The 14,643-nt window shown below is 44.0% G+C and overlaps 2 protein-coding genes across 3 annotated transcripts; one reads left to right on the forward strand and one right to left on the reverse strand.

The window, feature by feature from the left end:
• The first annotated feature begins 205 nt into the window (after window positions 1-205).
• On the forward strand, window positions 206-8,879 carry cdc6 (cell division cycle 6 homolog). 2 transcript variants are annotated; one of them, XM_083764996.1, is made up of 13 exons: window positions 206-296; window positions 839-1,086; window positions 1,135-1,243; window positions 2,769-3,035; window positions 3,420-3,619; window positions 4,246-4,400; window positions 4,930-5,036; window positions 5,252-5,391; window positions 5,788-5,888; window positions 6,226-6,293; window positions 6,846-7,012; window positions 8,050-8,190; window positions 8,586-8,879. In XM_083764996.1, the coding sequence occupies exons 2-13, from the start codon at window positions 853-855 to the stop codon at window positions 8,673-8,675; spliced, it is 1,779 nt and encodes a 592-aa protein (XP_083621122.1). In that variant the 5' UTR covers window positions 206-296; window positions 839-852; the 3' UTR covers window positions 8,676-8,879. The 2 variants fall into 2 exon arrangements, with proteins under 2 accessions (XP_083621122.1, XP_083621123.1); XM_083764997.1 differs by having other exon boundaries at window positions 215-287.
• Window positions 8,880-12,022: 3,143 nt separating this feature from the next.
• On the reverse strand, window positions 12,023-12,820 carry LOC310858926 (adenylate kinase isoenzyme 1-like). Its single transcript, XM_083765231.1, has one exon. It carries the CDS (start codon window positions 12,744-12,746, stop codon window positions 12,144-12,146), a length of 603 nt encoding a protein of 200 aa, XP_083621357.1. The 5' UTR covers window positions 12,747-12,820; the 3' UTR covers window positions 12,023-12,143.
• Window positions 12,821-14,643: the final 1,823 nt, after the last annotated feature.

Raw genomic sequence — 14,643 nt, forward strand, 5'->3', positions numbered from 1 at the left:
TGAGAAACGAGTGACGTAGGTTACGCGCACGTAGCGTCACGCTGAAATCTGAGCCAATGGAGATGTAGAAAGTGACTACGATGTCATCCAATGCACCAATCAGAAGACGGCGGAAGTCCAGCTGATCGGGGAGGAGGAGTTTCCAAAGCATTTGGCGCAAGTTTACTAGTTTGTACTACTGTCTACTACTGTTGTGCCTGCAGGCTGCAAAGAAACAAGAACAGTCACTGGATTTCTCATTATTTTTGCTTTGATCGCCTGGCAGATTTACCTCGTTTTCGAATAAGGTACATTTGGTAAGAATCATTCTCTTCAACTCTCTTGATATATGTATCCGTTTGGAAGCCAAGGAGGTTTTTAACAGGAGAAACTTTGAGGTTCATTTGCACCGCATTTCGTGGCTGTTGGTGTTTTTCACTGCAGGTCAATAACAAATTGCGATAACTAAACATTATTTAACTGTCCTGCTTATTGGAGGTACATAATGTACATGTCATGATCATGATGTCCAGTTATAAATGTATAACCAATGTCGAGGCGGGATTGACAGATTGTAGTTTTAATTTATTGGCGCCAGATTAAACAATACAGGGCAGCCAGTGGTGTTTCCTCTTCTCGGTCAGTCCATTTAAGCATAATAACAATGTTGTGTTCGAATCGCAACACTTAAATCGGTAACCTCATTTAGTTTGCATTTAATATATTTTTGTGAGTGTTTTTTTGCGGTGGCCTTTCAAGCCCCGGGCAGCTAAAGCCTTTTAAGATGGCGCGTGAATACATACTGTTGTGTCACTACAGTCGACGACTCGACGACAATGTTTTTGTGTCATTCAATCAGCTTTTGACGGGAAAATGCCCAACACACGGTCCAAGGGCCAGGCTCAGCCTACTCTGCAATACCCCAGACGTAAGTCCACCAGAGCCAGCTGCCAGGCTAAGAGCAGCCCGCCGCCGGAGGAACAACTGCCGGTAGAACTTAAAACACGGATCCAATTCGAAGATCGGCTACTAGGACCCCTCTCTCCAAGAATGTCTACGAATAAAACAATGGCGTCATTCCGGCTAGGACCCCTGTCTCCACGAAAGGCCAATCCTCTGTTACCATGCCGGCTAGGACCCCTGTCTCCACGAAAGGCCAATCCTCTGTTACCATGCCGGCTAGGACCCCTGTCTCCACGAAAGGCCAATCCTCTGTTACCATGCCTGACGACAAGACTACCCCTCAGCCCTCGCAAACGTACAGGTATGTCATCATTATTATTATTATCTCAGTTTTTCATTATGGTCATTGAGAAATAATTGAGTATTTAATTAATAGTTTGATTGTCTTGAGAGAATAGTACAGTGGTACATTATGCAATGATGATAAAAGAAAAACTGGGCTTGTTTACCATTGTGGTCCTGTGAGTAGCCTAATTTACTCAAATGCAGTATTGGTAATGAGTGTTTGATTTGTTGCTCACAGCTAAAAGGTATTACTAGGTGAATGTAGGTTTTACAATACTGCAGTGGTGGAAGTAAACTACTGAAATGTTTTACTTAAGTATCAATACTGCAAATCTGCAATGCACTATGCAGAATGTCCCGTTTCACAAGTGTTCAAATACAAATCTTTTGAAACTAGTAGATCTACAAGCTCATGTTCATGTAGTGCTCAAGCGGTTAAAGTACGGTATATTTTGTAATGATATTCAAAATCTACAAAGTAACGAACGTTTTCCCAATAATAACAAAAAAAAAACATCGCATGGATGCACCTGGGTATCTGGGAGGACGTATCCTCAGTGATGTATCCTGAGGTCAAAGCGGTTTCGGGTCTCGCAACATCATATCCCTCACTCAGGCGACCCAGCCGGGAGTGATCAAGTCCCGACTTACGTCCCAGTAGCTACCCTCAATCAGTCCCATTAGGGAAAAACCAGGGGCACACAATCCGTTGGAACTACTCCAGAACTACTCTGCCAGGGCTTGGAGGTACACTTCTGGCACATGGAGGGACTAGGCTCTGTGGGTTGTCTCCTGTCCGGGCCCCTCCTAGGCTCCTACGTCTCACCAGGTCCACTCCTGCTCTCACCACAGCGTGGACCTGTGCGTTTCACCAGAGTCCCAGCACCAGACAGTTCATTCAGGAGTTTGCTTTGCTTGCATGGCCCTCCTAAAGGCCTCACCGAGGGTTGTTGGGCTTCCTCCTCACGGAGGACACAGTCTGGGGCGCTAACCCATACTGCTCACCCGGTTGCCGTCTACATTCCGGCTGTCACCCCTCTCTCCGGTGGTCACCAGACTATACCTGGTTGTCACATAGTCTAACCATTCCTATGAGTCACTATAAATAGAAGAACTATAACAAAAAACATTGCATGGATGCACCTGGGACGTATCCTCAGTGATGTATCCTGAGGTCAACAGGGTTTCGGGTCTCGCAAAATCATACCCCTCACTCAGGCGACCCAGCCGGGAGTGATCAAGTCCCGACTTAGGGAAAAACCAGGGGCACACAATCCGTTGGAACTACTCCAATAATTGTAGTGGAGTAAAAGTACATACCATACTTTGGTAAATGTAATTAGTCACTGTACAAACCACTACTGACTGTGAAGCAAAATAACCAATTAGAGGAGAGCTTTATTTGTCAAATAGTGTTTAAAATAAATGTTATTTGTGGCATTATACCAATAAATGTTCAGTATACCTCTATCAATGTTTCTCCAGACAAGTTTATATTAATTTATTGTACCTAATTGTTGTGTTCTTTGTGTCTTCAAAAGGAGACGAAAATGGATGTAACCTCAGTGCCAATGTGATGGGCTCACCCCCCAAACAGAGCAGACCAACGTTGCTGGGCTCCCCGCGCAAACTGGTGCTCGATGAGAACTCCATGAAATTCACTACTATATTATCATCACACAAGGGAAGCCTGGGGGGCCCTCTGTCACCCAAGCAGCCCCTCACTCCCCCCTGCAGAGCGCTGCCTAGCAGATACCAGGGTCAGAGTCCCGAGAAGAAGCCACCGGTCAAAAGCTTGTTCTCTGAAAGTAAGGCTTCTTTGACTTGTGTTCTCTTTTTATCCTTTTGAATGACTGACGTTTTTATTGATTTAAAATTGCATGTGAATATTTGTCCACATATCTGTGATGTCAAACAATAAAATACTAAAAAAGTTCTAGAGCTTATTTCTATCATGGTCCATTCAGTGCAGAGGCACAGGTTTCCACCTAATGGCAACAATTTGGCAGGTTGATCTGGCTCATAAGAAAATACAGTCATATTCTTTGATAACCATTTAGGGGATTGATATTCGATGCCTGGAAACATTTGGCTTCATGATTTGACAGTAGAGTAACTTTTAACAATTTTGTTTTAGTTTCAAACTTTATTCACCGATTTATTGATAAAGGACTAATTTTTTCCCCCCCCAGGGTCGAAGTACCAGGGTGTGAAGCAGGCCCTCCACACAGCGGTCCCAGAGCGCCTGCTGTCCAGGGAGACTGAGCGAGCGTCCATCCGGGCCTTCCTGGAACAGCAGGTGCTGAAGGCCCTTCCTTCCAGCCTCTACATCTCTGGAGCGCCAGGCACAGGCAAGACGGCCTGCCTCAACTGTGTTCTGCAGGAGATGAAGGTGAGCGTTCACTGTTGTAGCCTTCAGAATGTTCTTAAAAAAAAAAAGAGGGATTAAAATATCAATATCTGTACTGTTTACTTTGTTTGGCTTGAGTATTACGTCTAGACTATAAGGGCTGTGCAGTGTGCAATATTATATGGACAAGATCATGTCTTAATTTTCCCTTTCTTTTTTTATATCCTTTTTTTAAACTAATTACTATTGATTGTGTGATTTATTTTTCTTCTCCCTTTATTTAATTTTTCTCGTTTATCCAAATCTTTTCAGGATTGAAATTCAAAATCAGCGAAAGTAGCAGATCTACAAGCTCAAAACGTGTCGCTTCGGGGCGGTGTTTGGAGCTTGTGGATCTGCAACTTGTGACTCTTTTCAGTGACGTAGTATGATCGAGTAAGGCGTTCATTTTAAGAAAGATCACAAAAAACGTAGGATAAGGAGATACGAGGTTTCTGCCCGACAGCAACGATTGTATTTGGTATTTATCTGTCCCTTGCTTGTCTAGACTAGAGTTCTCAACGGGCTGGGAAGTTAAGGCCCGTACCACTCCCTACCCAAAAATGCAATCAATATTGCATACTTAGTTGTTGCGGTCCTAATTGTATCCTCGTTGTGTTCCTTTTTAGGATGAGCTGAAACCAGTGAAGACGGTGGTGGTGAACTGCATGACCCTGAGGAGCTCCCACGCCATCTTCCCTCTCCTGGCCGAGAGATTGGGCGCTCCTGGCAGCCACACAGACTCCAAGCTGCAGAAGCTCCTGACCAGCTCCGGGCCCCCTGTGTGAGTGGTGCCTCCCCTAAAGACTTACACATCCACTTCGTTAATAATATCCCTCGGGACATTGCAACGTTTCTGAGAAGACGCAGTCCAAGAGGAGACTGTTTTCAATTAATGATAGATATTAGTTGATGGTACAAAAAAATCCTTTTGCACACCTACTGAAATGGGCACGTGTGTCATTAGTAATGAACTAGAGAAGAGCACAAATGGGGAGTCCTTCACACTGTCTTCACTTTAAAAAAATGTAATGTTTAATGCAGGTGATTTCGAGTTTTTTTTTATGCAGACGTTTCGGTTGCCTGATGTCCGAGTTACCAAAACGTTGTGATGTGAAGACAGATATTGGTGTATACCTAGCCACAGACGGAGCACTATTTCTAGTTTACTTATTGTAGCATTTTTAATTATGATTGGAGAAAATTGGTCTAAATGTACTGTTTTTGTCATGATTTAATTTTAAGCAACGTTTATTAGCCACACATAAGTAAAACCATTGTTCTTCTCTCTCCCTTTCTCTGTACTCTCCCAGGCTCCTTGTGTTGGATGAGATGGACCAGTTAGACAGTAAAGCCCAGGATGTCCTTTATACAATCTTTGAGTGGCCCTACCTGCCAAAGTCCCGCCTCTGCCTCATTGGTAAGAGCTTTTTTTCTGGTGTGCTTATGTGTTCTGAGGTGTGACCATCGTGCACATATATACGTATAATATCCATTTCTTTAGTTGCTTTTATTACCAGAACTCATTGATAATCGTCAAACAATGCAGTGGAAATATGTATTGCATTTGGACAGTATGTTGTCCAAGTGGGTTTTCTGTTGTGTAACGTGGTATGATGTGTTCTTAAACCCCAGGCATTGCCAACGCTTTGGATCTGACTGACCGCATCCTGCCCAGGCTGCAGGCGCTGCCTCGCTGTCGCCCCCAGCTGCTCAACTTCCCTCCCTACAGCCGGCAGGAGCTCACGGCCATTGTACAGGACAGACTGACACAGGTAATGAATGCCTCCATGGATTACAGTTGTTAGACTGATTTCAGTCATTTGGACTCCATATCCTATACGGAAGCATGTACAAGCTCTGGAGAGCTTATAGATCGGCTATTTTCGGTTATTTTAAGATCGGAGCATTTGACGTGATCAAAAAAACAGTCTTGGATATTTAATATAAATATAATTTTCCCTCTGGTATTTTACAGCAGGAACAATATTATCAGAACATCATTGTACATATTGTGACGTTTAGGAAATGGCACTATAGTTTTCACAAATCGTGCATTAGGACACCATCTTTCAGTTGTGAGATGTTATTATACTTTAATCCATGCCGATAACCATGTTTTTTATGTTGTTGCAACCATGACTAATGGTGTTTTGTTTTCCTCCGGCCAGGTGTCAGGGGAAGGGATGCTGGATGCTGCAGCTGTCCAGTTCTGTGCCAGGAAGGTGTCTGCCGTGTCGGGAGATGCCAGGAAAGCTCTGGATATTTGCAGGTAACATTTGCCCCACATTAGAAAGTGGCGAGCGTTTGAAGCATAAATGTGTCATTTTGAGAGTAGATCAGTGGTCCTCACTGGGGCCCAGCCAAATTAGTTTATATATATATATATATATATATATATAGCATCACAATCAATGTGTATACATTGGCTATTTCTTTCTTTTTTATATATTTTGATATTAAGTTTGGTGTAATCTTGTAAATCCTTTGGGGGGGGGGGGGGTACCTGGCACAAAGTCTTGTCAAGTGGGGTTCTGTGGCCAATTTGTGCGTCCTTGACAGGAAATTAGTTTTTTGGTGTATTTTGACAACTTCCCATCACATTACAGGAGAGCGGTGGAGATGGTGGAAGCTGACGTGAGGAAAAAGGCGGCCATGCCCACAGCCGATGGCAAAGGTGGGTACAGTCATGTGACCACACAGCCATTTAGGTTACACAGCTTCCTTTAACCCGTTAAAACCGGGAAAGCATCTGTGTCACTTTAGATCTCTTTGGCTATTCAAAAGCGAAGCAGATGTACAAGCTCATAGCGTGTCACTTTGTGCTGCGCTATGAGTTTGTGGATCTGCTATTTTTGACAGATCGTGAAAAATTGAGCTGTATACTGTATGTATTTTATTTTTAACCCATTCTGACCTGAGATCAGATTCTAAAAATGTCTTCTACATCCTGACAGTTTTCTAAAAAGCTATGTTTCTATGTCAGTCATTCTTCGATTTTTCAAAAATAGCAGACCTACAAGCTCGTAGCGCGCCACTCGGTGGCGTGCTATGATCTTGTAGATCTGCTATTTTTCAATAGTTAAAGCACAACATAATGCTAACACCAAAAGGGGTTCCTGCCCAAAATGGCGGGTTAAAACATTTTTAACTCAAATCTCTGGAGTGGAACAAAGATTTTGAGTTTGTTTTGTCTTTGTCATAAACAAAACGAATGTTTGTTTTCCAGCGATGAGGGTGAGCGTGCCACAGGTGGCCCGGGTGCTGTCTGAGGTGTACGGAGACCGCATGTCCTCCACGGAGGGGGAGAGCCTTCCCCTGCAGCAGAAGCTGCTAGTGTGCTGTCTGCTGCTGCTCACACGCACTGGGTCGAGCAAGGAGGTCCTGCTGGGCAAGGTGAGAGAGAGAGAGACCCACAGTAGGCAATGCTTCACTCTTAATATTAGTCAAATGAGTGGTGTAAGGCAGAGGTTCCCAACCACGGGTCCTATGGCGCTGGTGCGCGAGAATGGAATCCCAAGTTTTCCCCCCCCGACAGTCACCAGGATTTTCCGACCTGCGGTGAAAAGTTGACTCTTGTCGAATGAAAATATCAAGGATTCGTCAAAGTGGACGCGTCTGTGACTGTGTTTTGTAAACGGCCTCGAGTCTGTTACTTCCGTGTTACGTAGCATAACAGTGACATCACTGTCCAATCCTTGGTATCTTTAGCGATCATGTGTGCTCAACCTCAGCAGCGGACCAACAACAGCTGCAGCCTATTTTATCACGATTGCGCTAATGAAACAAATGCTGCACGGTGACTGTACAGGATTATTATTTCATGTCAACACATTCAAGTATCAGAAGATGATATTACTCAGGTAGAGTAATGCGTTAACTAAAGTTTTCCACTTAAAAAAAAAATCATACTACCATTGTTGAATTAACGCCATTTAGTTCAATGATATAGCATTAGGTTATGATATAATAATAATAATATAGCAGCGGGTAGCCTATTTAAGGGCCAGTCAATTGTCTTCCGTGAGACCGTTTTGGTACGATGATGCACAACAGCAGAGGGTGCAATCGAGACAAGACAACTAAACTAAAGAAGAAATACATAACCTTTGTCAGAGAATTGATTCAAAAATGAGTTCAGTATTTTCTACCGTATTGATAAGAGAACACAGTATTGCAAAAAAATTAAATGCTCGATAGGTCTGGAAAGTTTTGTTTGAAAACTCGTATCGTACCTAGTATCGTGTTTTAAATCGTCTTGTGAGTTGAGTGAATCGTGACTCAAAAATGGAAATATATTTTAAAAGCAATACCTACAATACAGTACTTTCACTTGAGATCGCAAATGTAGGACTTTTACTTGCGAGTATTAATACTGTGTTATTGATATTTTACTTAAGCTCATTCTGCTTTCATTCTATCGTGTCCTCCAGCTTCATGAGGTGCACAGCCGCCTGTGCACCAAGAGGCAGGTGGGAGGAGTGGGCCAGGGAGAGTGTCTGTCCCTCTGCGGGCTGCTGGAGAGCCGGGGAATCTTTGCCCTGAAGAAGGCCAAGGAGACTCGCCTCACCAAGGTATAATACACTGACTTCACTATAATAATAAGCTAAATATAATAAGCTCAACGTAGCGGCGTGGATAGTCGAGTGTCTTTCACAAACGCTGCAGGCATCTTGGTTTCCAGCTTTGGCAAATGGCAAATAAGTAGATGACCAATAAAAGTACCGAGCCAACTCGGGTCTAGTTCACAAATTCCAGGCGGTTTTGAGTGGTTGCATTCATGCATGCGTACAGTAAGATGCTTTTGGATAAAAAAAAATGGTTCAATATCGTTATATTGGCAATTACGGCTGTATTTTGCTTTTCTTTACTTGGTTCTGTTTTGTTTATGTGGGGGATGTATCTGTATTATTACATTTACAATCCCGTTGGCTGCCGGGAAATGACAATGACAATGCCTGACCTCCAGGTGTTCCTGAAGATCGAGGAGAAGGATGTGGAGAACGCGCTGAAGGACCGCGCTCTGCTCGGCAGCATCCTCGAAGCCGGTCTCCCCTAAAACTCATAGTCTTTACGCCACGGCCCCACAGATTCAGATTATATGAATTATTATGTTTGTTGATCGAACAGTTGTCTATGATACCTTTTCCCTCCTTGAAGCTACAATGCAGGTCACGTTTTATTGAACTAAGCTGTATTTATTTTACAATCTGTACAGTATGGTAGAGTACAGTGTACCGCTATTTAGTTTTTCTCCCCATTTCTTTTTAAACTATACAAGAAGGTATGAAACGCCATACAGCAAAACTAACCATGGTAGACTATGTTGGTATAACATAACTAAAACATCTGCAGTGGGTGGAGGTGGTTTTTTTTTTTTTTCATTCATATTTTTATTAGAAGTTAAGCGTCACGATATCGGTATCATTTGAATCACAAAATAAAAAGTTTGTTCTCATTCAGATATACATGGAATAACCCACAACAGCCCTTCATATCCCAATTTGATAATAAACCAATTCCCAGTTCCCCTCCGAAATGGAATGCTACTTTATGAGAGGACGCGGAGGACACTATAAAGCTACCTCTGTGTCGGGACTCAAGAGGGGGAAACGGCGGGCAACAAGTCAGATTTTATAGGTTTAAAATAGGGGAGCATTTTTCTTTTCATCAGCATTTCATGCTCAAACGACTGTTGGAAATAACAGCTTTGTTTTTTTTGTGAATTTGTATATGTATTTCTTTTCTGTAATAAATGGATGTACGGCATTTTAATTGGCGGTCCTTGTTTTGTGTCCTATGAGGTGGCATTTCAATGTGGATGTTTCTTAATTAAAACCCATTTTGGGGCGGGAACCCATTTTTGGTGTTTTAAATATTATGTTATAATTTAGCTATTGAAAAATAGCACATCTACAAGCTCATAGCGTGCCACCCACGCTATGGGCTTGTAGGTCTGCTATTTTTTGAAAAATCGTGAAAATATTTATTTAGAAGATCTTTTTTTTTTTAATTTTGAGGTCAGGCCTAAATGGGTTGTGATATTACACCACTAGTGGTTGGTCATTAAAGCATGAGGATATCCTCTACTCATGACCACATGGGTTAGGTGTTGCAACATGTATATATATATCTTTGTCTTTTCTTACGAATTACCCGTGCTTTTATTCTTTAGAATAAATCAAACTTAAAAAGTTACACTGCTCCACCAAAAACGACCCTTGACCCCTCCATCAATCAGACAGTTTCCAGTCATGTGGGTGAGTGTGCCACAGGCAGTGTGGGTGTTCTCTGAGGCATACTGGCATCACTACTTTGCTTTCTTTAACCTAACCCCCACATGGTTGACCGGAGTCCTCAGGGCTCTATACTAGTGAATTTTGTTATTTGTTCACAACGTTGATCTGCTATTTTCCTGCAAAAGCCTTCCCTCACAAATGAGGTTGCTGGTTGCTTTTGTCAAAGTGAACTCAAGACATAAGCTTGAGCCCTCATTCGATGCCATTTTGATTATGCTTGCGCCTCTTATTTCTCCAACATCTCAATGTCCTCCTGGTGGCGCTGCAACAGGTCCATGTGAAACACTTGGGGCAGAGGTTCTACGAGAAACATGTATGCATTTATAAACAATAAAATAAAATATCCATGTATAATTTAAAACAAATATCACACTTCTGTGAAGTGAGTGGTGCCTCTTATGATGATTTATGACGATGATGTCATCGTACATCACATTGCGTGCTCAGCCAATCAGCTGAGCACATTCGGTGCTCAAACGGACAGACATACACAAAGCTATGCATTGATTTTAGGCAGCGACTGCACCGCTCAAAAAAGAATATTAAAATATAGCTGCAAGCAGCGCTAAGTCAGGGTCAAGCTTGAGTCGAGACTGGAGATGATGTCACTTTCTTTGTTATGCTGATTGACTGAAGGCATTGTCTGTCAACGATGGACAAGCAGCCATTAGCAGGGTTCTCAGACTCGTCCGCACAAATTAATGGAAATGTGACTTCAAGACGGAGTGGTTAACCAGGCTACGAAAATCCCAGGAGTGGATAGAGTGGATCATATAATTCATTACAATCATATCATTTGGAGATCTAAAGGTCAGAGGTCCTTTGACGATCGAATGACTGTGAGCTTCAGTTCTTGACCCTCTACCATATTGCAGAATTTCGTGGAAAGCGACAGCAACACAGAACTGCAAAAAGTGTCGGAAGAAAAAAACACACAACTCGTGTAAATTGAGGGGCGCTCTTTATTGTCATACATCATCACATTCCGTGCTCAGCCAATCAAATCATTTCAAATTTGGTACACACAGACAACACACAAAGCTGGCCATAGGAGGCGTAATAGGGGGCCTTTTCCCCTTTCGGGCTTGGCCCCTAATAATTCCGTGCTCAAACGTACAGACACACAGCCGCATAGGAGCGGCTGCACCACTCAAAAAAGAAAAACGTAAAACGAAAAATTAAAAAATCACACTTGTGTGAAGTGAGGGGCTCTTATATCTTACATCATCACATTCCATGCTCAGCCAATCAAATCATCACATTCCATGGTGCAGACACACAAAGTTGGGGCTCCTAAAAAAAATCAAATCCTCTGGACTTGGGGATTCACATGGGAACGGTGTGCCTCATATGTGGATCTCAGATTCTCATGTTGCCAAACTGAGACCACATATGATTTATGACACTTGATTTGGGCAAAGGCTCGAATCTGAGGCAGAGAATAACATGTTATGTAGCATATACAGGTATATGCGTAAAAGGATGTAAACAAACAAGCAGGAACTGTGTTTACTATACCATGCCTGATACAATAGGCGTATAGGGTTTGGTGATAGTACAGCGAGCTTTGACTACACACACACCGCTTCCGTCCCTGGAAGGAGGGAGTGAAGCTCAGCTCCTCCTACGACAGCCTGCACACGCCTCTATTAGATGGCCCAGATGGCCATCATGATGCAGCCGTATGGATGTTTGTACGTTTGAAGGCTCTCTACGCATGTCACAGCCTCAGAGACAGTTAGTCAGGTGGTGCTGTTAGCAGCTAGTGGCAGCACCACCAGTGGCAGCTAGCCAGGCACCAGCTAGCACCAACCAAGGACTGTCTGAAGAGGACGGGACGCGAAGACCGTAAGGGCGCCGCCATGTTGCTCACATGGTGCTCCATGGAAGGAAAGAAACATGCGCAGTTGAGACCAAGGAAGCTGAACGAGGAAGTGTTGGCTGCATGTAGCCCATTGCGCATGTTTCTTTCCTTCCGTGGGGCACCATGTGAGCAACATGTCGGCGCCCTTACGGTCTTCGCGTCCCGTCCTCTTTAGACAGTCCTTGGCACCAACCAGGTAGTGACTAGCTGGTTGGTCCAGAGTGCTGGCACTGGTTGGTTCCTTGAGGGACAGAACAGATGAACCTGCATGTGCCCCTGGGGCTAGAGTGACGCACGAATGAAGGCCAAAGTGCTTTCTGAACTGGGTCCAGAATAGACTGAACAGATATTATTGGGTTTCCGCTCACGTAGAACATTTGCAACCTTGACATAGACCATCAATAGCTTCAGCAACCTGACTGAAGACCTCTTCCACAGGGGGCTCAGAGTCGATCTTTCTGACAATGCCGTGGCTCTCGTAGAAGGTGATGACCGGCTCGGTGGCTTTGTAGTAAAGATCCACGCGTTTCTTGATGGTCGCCTGGTTGTCGTCGGCGCGGCCGCTGGTCTCTCCGCGCTTCAGCAACCTCTGGAGCATGGTCTCAGGCTTAGTGTCGATGTACAGCAGTAGGCAGGGTTTGCCGATCCTCTTCTCGAACTCCTCGCACTGCTTCACGTCGCGCGGGTAGCCGTCGACGAGGAAGCACTTGACGTCGGCCTTGGCGACCATGGCCTCCTTGATCATGTCCAGGACCGTGTCGGAAGGCAGAAGCTCTCCCTTCGCCATGATGGCCTGGAGCTGCTGGCCTCTCTCGGAGCCACAGGACACCTCGGCACGCAGGAGATCCCCGGAGGACAAGTGGGTGTAGCCGTACTTCTCAACAATCTTTTTACACTGGGTGCCCTTTCCAGAGCCGGGTCCACCTACAACAAAGATTATTTTGACGTTCTTGATTTCTTCTGCCATTTTGATGATGTCTCGGTTGGAGGTTTCCTTTTTTTCGATTGACCAAATCAGACTCAATCAGACTGTGGATGGCTCTAACACTCGACACCTGGAACGCGGAACTCTGAACTCTCTGAAAGGTTGCTACGAGCAGGGTATATTTTTCTATATGTAGCTAATTACACTGTGACGTAATTGTGTGATAACATCATTATGTAATGAAGTACAACTTAGTCGTGTGGATTCAGAAAACAGAATGAGGTTACACAAGGTTGAAACGACACGCGGTGCACATGAGGATCTGGGACTTCATATGGCCAGTCTATGACGTCAGCCATCTATGCAGCCAAAGCTGATCGACTGCCATTCACCTAGACCGGTGCCCAGCTGTTGGAGATCCATGCCCCACGGCCCCCACCCCGGCTATGCACTATACCCGTTGTACCCGTGTCAGAGAACCCATTCCACCCGTCTGTCTGTGCCCATATCTGGAGATTTCTGTGTCAGGCATGCCCAAATATGGAGTGATGTGATGTCCGAACAGGCCAGCTCCATATGGACCCTGGTCAGGGGCCCCGTGCAGAGGCCTTTTGTGGTGGTTTTGGACAACCGTGGGTCCGACCGACTCGACACCGGGCACTGCACTCCCTGGGGGGCGAGTTATGTATAGACGGACAGACAGAGACGTGGTGCATTTATAGATAGATTAATCAAAGTTAAATATAAAAACATAATATATACTGTATGGTGAAAACGTCCTGGACTTCCACAACATGTGCTCCATAAAAGGATCAGACCAGGTTTGCACACAGTAGTTAGTTCCCTTCAAATGTAAATGGCTATAGGCAGCCACCCGAGTGACATTTCGAGCGGAAAAACAATTTTGTTCAGACTAACCCTTGCTCTAGCCCTAGTCTGTCCCTCTGTTACCAGACCCAAGGCCACTCACATTCCAGGCCTTATCAGTATTAATATAGGCCTCATCTGTTCTAGCCTCGCGTAGCGATAGTAATATATCACTGCGTGGATATTACTCACGTCCCTCTCAGTGTTAGATCCTTTCTCCTGCAATGTCTCTCCCCATATTTGAATACTGGGCCCTGGTTGGTTATAGCCTGGCTCCAGACGAATCTGGTTGGCTGTCACCATTTCTGCAAAATCGGCAGTGAAGTCATCCCACAATTGAGAGCGGCCAGACTTAATTCATTTTGGGCGGGAACCCCTTTTGGTGTTTTAAGCGTTACGCTATACTTTAGCTATTTAAAAAATAGCAGACCTACAAGCTCATAGCGCGCCACTTGGTGGTACGCTATGCGCTTGTAGATCTGCTATTTTTGAAAAGTTGTGAAAATGTGGTGCAAATCTTTGAATATATATTTCAGAGCGAACTAAAATCTTTGCTTCTAGGGGGTCCCTCCCTGGAACAACATATTTTGAGATGGGGGTCCGTGGCCCAATAGAGATAATTCTGGGGGTCCTTGACATGAAAAAGGTTGAGCACAACTGACATAGAAACATGGGTTTTTCTGAAAACTATTAGGATTTAGAAGCCTTTTTTTTAATCGACATCAGTCCAAAATGGGTTAATCTGCCTGGGGAAATATGCATTGCAAAGGCAGATGAAGGCTGGCTATGCGAGGCTACATCTGTTCACTCTGCGGTAAACAACATTACATTACTCAGTATTGTAATGTAAAAAGCATTTTGACCATATACCAGGGAAGTTAAGACAAAATGCAGAGGATAGAAATAGAATGAAGGAGCTTGGTTTTAGTAGCTTTAAGTCATTTACAAACTGTACTTTGTTAAGTATAATTTACTTTGTTCCGCAAACCTCTGAAAGTAATTCCACCACATTGAGTTAAAAGAAAACGATTTGCTCCTACAGACATAATTTGCTCTATAGCCAGGAAACAAC

The sequence above is a fragment of the Protomyctophum parallelum genome (genome assembly GCF_964188405.1).
Source record: "Protomyctophum parallelum genome assembly, chromosome: 5".
Classification (NCBI taxonomy): domain Eukaryota; kingdom Metazoa; phylum Chordata; class Actinopteri; order Myctophiformes; family Myctophidae; genus Protomyctophum; species Protomyctophum parallelum.

What these genes read in the sequence shown, in the direction of transcription:
- cdc6 (XM_083764996.1), top strand. Translation starts at nt 853, where the DNA reads ATGCCCAACACACGGTCCAAGGGCCAGGCTCAGCCTACTCTGCAATAC. An exon ending in CAGCCCTCGCAAACGTACAG is followed by an intron (nt 1,244 to 2,768) that starts GTATGTCATCAT and finishes TGTCTTCAAAAG; the next exon opens with GAGACGAAAATGGATGTAAC. An exon ending in AGGAGGTCCTGCTGGGCAAG is followed by an intron (nt 7,013 to 8,049) that starts GTGAGAGAGAGA and finishes CGTGTCCTCCAG; the next exon opens with CTTCATGAGGTGCACAGCCG.
- LOC310858926 (XM_083765231.1), bottom strand. Translation starts at nt 12,746, where the DNA reads ATGGCAGAAGAAATCAAGAACGTCAAAATAATCTTTGTTGTAGGTGGA.